General features: G+C 68.0%; 3 protein-coding genes across 3 annotated transcripts; all 3 read left to right on the top strand.

The window, feature by feature from the left end:
* Nucleotides 1–946: 946 nt before the first annotated feature.
* On the top strand, nucleotides 947–1,474 carry MNEG_13051 (hypothetical protein; the record flags this gene model as incomplete). The annotated part of the gene is made up of 1 exon (XM_014038474.1): nucleotides 947–1,474. The coding sequence occupies one exon, from the start codon at nucleotides 947–949 to the stop codon at nucleotides 1,472–1,474; it is 528 nt and encodes a 175-aa protein (XP_013893928.1).
* Nucleotides 1,475–2,479: 1,005 nt separating this feature from the next.
* MNEG_13052 (hypothetical protein) lies at nucleotides 2,480–3,784 on the top strand (the record flags this gene model as incomplete). The annotated part of the gene is made up of 3 exons (XM_014038475.1): nucleotides 2,480–2,484; nucleotides 2,831–2,993; nucleotides 3,218–3,784. The coding sequence occupies 3 exons, from the start codon at nucleotides 2,480–2,482 to the stop codon at nucleotides 3,782–3,784; spliced, it is 735 nt and encodes a 244-aa protein (XP_013893929.1).
* Nucleotides 3,785–3,923: 139 nt separating this feature from the next.
* MNEG_13053 (Ribonuclease H2 subunit A) lies at nucleotides 3,924–4,964 on the top strand (the record flags this gene model as incomplete). The annotated part of the gene is made up of 4 exons (XM_014038476.1): nucleotides 3,924–4,038; nucleotides 4,242–4,329; nucleotides 4,640–4,697; nucleotides 4,875–4,964. 4 exons carry the CDS (start codon nucleotides 3,924–3,926, stop codon nucleotides 4,962–4,964), a joined length of 351 nt encoding a protein of 116 aa, XP_013893930.1.
* Nucleotides 4,965–5,192: the final 228 nt, after the last annotated feature.

Raw genomic sequence — 5,192 nt, forward strand, 5'->3', positions numbered from 1 at the left:
GCCCCCGCCGTCACCAGGTGCTGATGTCAGCACGGGGTGACGCCACCATCTACCACGACGCGCCGGGCCTGGCCACCACCGCCCTCACGGCAGACGTCCAGACAAGCGGCACCGCCGGTGCGCACGCGCGCGTGCGCAGGCGGCCTCTCCCACGTCCGACCCGGACCCAGGGCACTCTTGGGCCCAGCAGGGCGCTCCCGGGCGGGCCCCCTCTCGCAGTCGCGCCCGCCTAGCCGATCGTTTCACTGCGGCTCCGGGCGGGCTCGTGCGCTGCGCAGCGGCCCCTTCCCCTCCCCTGGCTGCCGGGCCGCGGCACGCGCGGCCCCCGGACCCTCTCACCCCTCCACGCCGCATTCTGGACACCACCACATCCGCCGTTCCTCCTCCCCCCACCCTGCCTTGGATCGCACACCCCCAACCCGTCCTGCTGAATGCACCACATCTTTACCCGGCCCCCGACCCTCCTCCCCCAGGCACCCCGGACCTGCTCGTCTCTCTCCGCGCCGACACCCAGCGCCGCGGCTTCCCCCTCCGCCACAACACCCCCACCGCCGGCATACTGCTCTCGCGCCTCGCGCGGCGGGGGCGCCTGGACCGAGGCCCGGCGGCGGTGGGGCTGCGGCTGCAGGACAGCCTCAGTTTTGGGCACGGGCCGCGGGGGCAGCCGGTGGATCTGGACGTGGCCGTCGCGCGGGTGGGTGGCGGTACAGAAACCCCCGCTCGGCGGTTTTATGAGCCTCCGTTTCGCGCTGCGTAGCTTCCGCCGGCGGCGGCGGCGGGACGCTTGGGCGGGGCTCTGCGTGCGCACCCCGGCGCTGGTCCGAGCAGCGTGTTTCGTGGGTGTGGGGTGCGCTCGCAGGATGATCTCACTTTGAGTTTTTGTCGGCAGACCGCGCGCCTCCCCGGCTTCCGACTGATTTTGCCCCGACCAACTCCCCCCCCCTAGATGCTCACCCGCAGCGACGCCGGCGGCGCCGCCGCGGCCGCCGCGCTCGTCGGCGGCGACGTCCCCGCGCCCGACGACGACTTCGGCGGCTGGCGCTCCCTGTGGGGGGCCAACGCAGAGCTGCGCACCGACGCGCGCCGCGTGCTGCGCTGCCGCCGCGTGGCCCCGCTCAGCGTCAGCGGCAGCGCCGTGGTCGACGAGTCGGGGGAGCTCGTGGCCGCGGTGGCTGCCGGGTTACGCGTCGTCACCGGGCCGCGGACGGGGGTCGGGGCGAAGGTGCAGGTGAACAGCCGAGGTTACTGCAACGCGAGCCTCCAGATCAGATCGCACACGAGCACGAGGTTGGGGCTGCTGGGGCTGTACCCCCTGGGGACGCTGCTGTGGGACATGGCCGGCGCGGGGCTCGAGCGGCGGCGCGCGCGGCGGCGGGCGGAGCGGCAGCGGCGGCAGCAGGCGCGGAAGGAGCAGCAGCGGGCGCTGGGCGACGGCGGCGGCGGCGATGGCGGCGGCGGCGGCGAGCGCGTCTGAGATCGTCCATGCTTAGAGTAGCAAAATTTCTGGGGTGTCTCATCTCAGGGGACCCCTTGGCACTCCGCAGCTGCCTCTTTGCACCAAAATCACACCTCAACCGCGGGAATGCGCCGGCCGCACTTTGCTGTTTTTTCATGTTCAAACCCCCAGCCTTCCGCCTTGCCCCCGGCCGGCTGCCACCCAACAAAACGGGCAGCCGAGCGGGCGCCGGGCCGCTGCGAAAGGCCTGCAGCCCCCGCTCGCCGCGGGCATCCCCCCAGCCGCCCGCGCGCGTGCGATTGAGCGCACGGGTGTGGGGTGCCGTTTTGGACGGCAGAGCTCGGTCTTTGCTCAGTTTTGCAGCCGGGTATCGGCCGCGTTGCCCCCTGGGCCCTGCCGTGTAAGTCAGGCGAGCAGCCCCCTCTCCTTCGACGCAGTCCGCCGGGCCTCTGCCGCGCGGCGTTCGCGGACTGCATCCAGTCCGGACTGCCTCAACGCGCAGCTCCTCCCGATGCAAGGAGTGGCAGCTTGAGCAGCGCAGCGAAAGCCAAACGCCCGCTGTTGCGGGAGTCGTGGGATGATCACGTGCATGGGGCCGACCCCGCGCCTGGCTTTGCACGTGAGGCTGCTTGTACGTGCAAGCGTCAGGATGGGCCTGATGCTAGTGAGCTGCCGCTTCATGTCCCCCCTCCCCCTAAAAACATGTGTCACGGTCTCGAAACTGAGGCAGGGCAGCTCGATGCCCACAACCTGGGGTCCTGCACATGCGCAAGACTGCCGACGATCAAATGCAGGCGTCTGCCACCGCAGTTGACCAGATCTGTGACACGTGGCAATCACAACCATGTGTAGCTGCCTATAGTTTGACCGGTCCACAACCGCCCCATGCGCGCCCGTGGCAAGCCCAGCACAGCGCCACCTTGCGACACGTCCTTGTCGCTACACGCCGCGGGCGTCGCGCCGTGACGCCGCGCAGCGCACACCTCAGCGCAGCGAGGCGTCGCCGCCGCCGCTGAGCGGCGCATGAGGTGCGGCGGTCGGGCGGGGCGTCGCGCTGCTCTGCGGCCCCCGTGTGTGGAAATTTCGCATGGCAAGCAAAATTATCGCGGCAGTACTTAGTGGTTTGGCGTGAGGTGGGATGTCCCCCGCCCAATTACTCACCGCTCACCCGCCGGAGTGCCGCCATATGTTTGTGCGCGCGCACTGCAGGCACCAGAACACTTCAGATCCAACACCACGCATCCAGCCTCCGACGCATATCGCAGCTCGCCTACCCGCGGCCTATGCAGCACCGGTCATGACGAGCACGAGGCGCAGCATAGAGTTGATAAACAGCCGCTCAGCACCTCCAGGTGACCGTGCCCTCGATCGCAGACGCGAGAGCTCGGCGGATCGCCAAGTGGACCCGTGTGTGGAGAAGCTCGTTGAGGCCGCCGTCAAGGAATACATATCTAGCATCCGTCTTCGCGAGATCCACCCGCGGACAGCCCTGCAGAGTGTCGCCAACCTGCTGGTGGCGGAGCTCAGTGCGGATCAGGTGTGCTGGGCCAGCAGGACAGCTCAGGATGGACTTCTAGAGCTTTTCGAGTGTGATGCAGCACGAATGGACGGCGCGGGACGGCCACCCGGCTTGCGGCGATCCAGCAGGCCGTTTTGGCGCAATTTTGCCGCGCTTGAACGGCTGCGATCCGAGCCATCCAACCGCCACTTTCTTACCCCCGCGGCGGGCACCACCCCTTTTCCCCCTTGCCCATCACGCAGTTTGACGCCGTCTGGGACCGCTTTGCGTCCTACCCTGACAGCCCCGTGCTGCGGCTGCTGCTGAACACGCTCAGCGACGCTGTCAGCCGCGCAGGGCCAGACCGCTGCTTCCTCGGTCGCTGTAGCGGGGCCAGCGGCGGCGCTCCGGGCGTGACCGCGTTTGAGACACGGGGGCAGGTCAAGCCGTGGGTGAGGCAGCAACCGCAGCAGCAGCAGCAGCAGCAGCAGCAGCAGCAGTGTCAGCCGCCGCAGCCGCAGCAGCAAGAGTCGCTGCTTCGGCAGGCGCAGCTGCAAGTGCTGCAGCAGCGGCAAGCACACCAGACGCCACAGCAGCAGGAGCAGCAGCAGCAGCAGCAGCAGCAGCACCGGGCAAAGGTGACGAGCGAGCGCCCCGCCCCTGAGCGCGTCGCGGCAAAGCGGCAGCGCCCAACGATCGGCGGCGGCAGCGACCAGGCGCCGAGGGGCGGGCCCGCGCCGGGCAAGGCGCAGGGCGCGCAGCCGCGCCGCAGGTCGCTGCTCGACCACGCTCAGCGGGACCAGGCCGCGTGGCCGGCGGTGGCACACTGAGCACAGCCGGCCGATCTGTGTTCGTCTCTGGGCCCCCTCCTCTTGTCAAGCCCTAGCCAGCATAGCTCGGGACACATCAGCTTAGCAATACCAGTAGTGAAAGCAGAAATCTAGACGAGGACGTCTGCAGTGCAGGGCCATGGAGGCAGACCAGCAGCAAGAGCAGGGCAGCGGCGGCGCGCGCGGCGTGGCGCCGCCGGACAATATGGAGCCTGCGCGCGACTGGTTCTCGGGCCCCTGCATCATGGGCATAGGTGGGGCGGGGGAGCGGGTGCAGGGACGGGCCTGCCCGCGCATGCGTGTGCGGGGGCCGCAGAGCGCTGCTCGACTGCTTTGAACCCGCGCTGCGTTATACCTCAAATGCTGGACTGTGCTACAGAGGCTGGTTGCCGCTTGTGGTTCTTGCTGCTCGACGACAATGGACCGCGCCCCTGCGGCCCCTGCTCCTCGCCCGCAGACGAGGCCGGCCGCGGCCCGGTGCTGGGCCCGATGGTGTATGCGTGCGTGGTGGCCAGCGTCTCATACAAGGCAGACCTCGCCACAAAGTGAGGGCTGCCCTGGGTCTGGTGTTGCTGCGCGGCGTGCCTGCTCGTTTTGGGTGAATGTGAATGTGTGATGTGGATGGGGTGCGTGCATGTTTGCGTGTTTTGTAAAAAACAGTGTGTGTGTGTGCGTGCATGTGTATGCACGTGCGTGTGTGTATATGTGTGATGAAAAGTGTGTGCACGCGGGTGCCAAGCGCTTGATTGCTCTGCGGCGCCGCCCGCGCCTCCGCCAGCCGCGCCCGGGCAGCACCAGCCTCCGAATGCCGCGACCGCCAACCGCCGCCAACCGCCGCTAACTGCTTGCCGCCAGGGCTTACGCAGACTCCAAGACGCTGACAGAGGCCCAAAGGGAGGCGCTCTTCGGCCAGGTGGGCACGCGCGCGCATGTTGCGCGGCGTTGGAACCCCTGTTCCTCCCGCCCCCTGTCACAAACAACTTGAAGCCTCTCTTGAGATTTAATTCGATGTTGTTTTGACAACAACAACGACACAAAAGGTGAACAACATCATCATCAAAACCACGCCCGTACCGCCCGGCGGTTGCAGGTGGTCAATGACCCCCAGCTGGCGTACCGCCACGACACACTCAGCGCGGCCCTGATCTCGGCGCAGATGCTCGGCAGGTGCCCGGCTTGATTGGACGCGAGCTTTCGCGCGCGGTGTGTGCGTGTCGACCGCGCCCCGCTCTGGGTCTGTCGTGTGTAGAGCATTTCAGGGGCGCTCGTAGGCTTGTGGAGTGCGGCGGCGCATGCCACTCGCGCGTGCGGCGCACACACACAGTGAACACACACACACACACACACACACACACACACACACACACACACACACACACACACACACACACACACACACACACACACA

Source organism: Monoraphidium neglectum, assembly GCF_000611645.1.
Source record: "Monoraphidium neglectum strain SAG 48.87 unplaced genomic scaffold scaffold03597, whole genome shotgun sequence".
NCBI classification, from domain to species: domain Eukaryota; kingdom Viridiplantae; phylum Chlorophyta; class Chlorophyceae; order Sphaeropleales; family Selenastraceae; genus Monoraphidium; species Monoraphidium neglectum.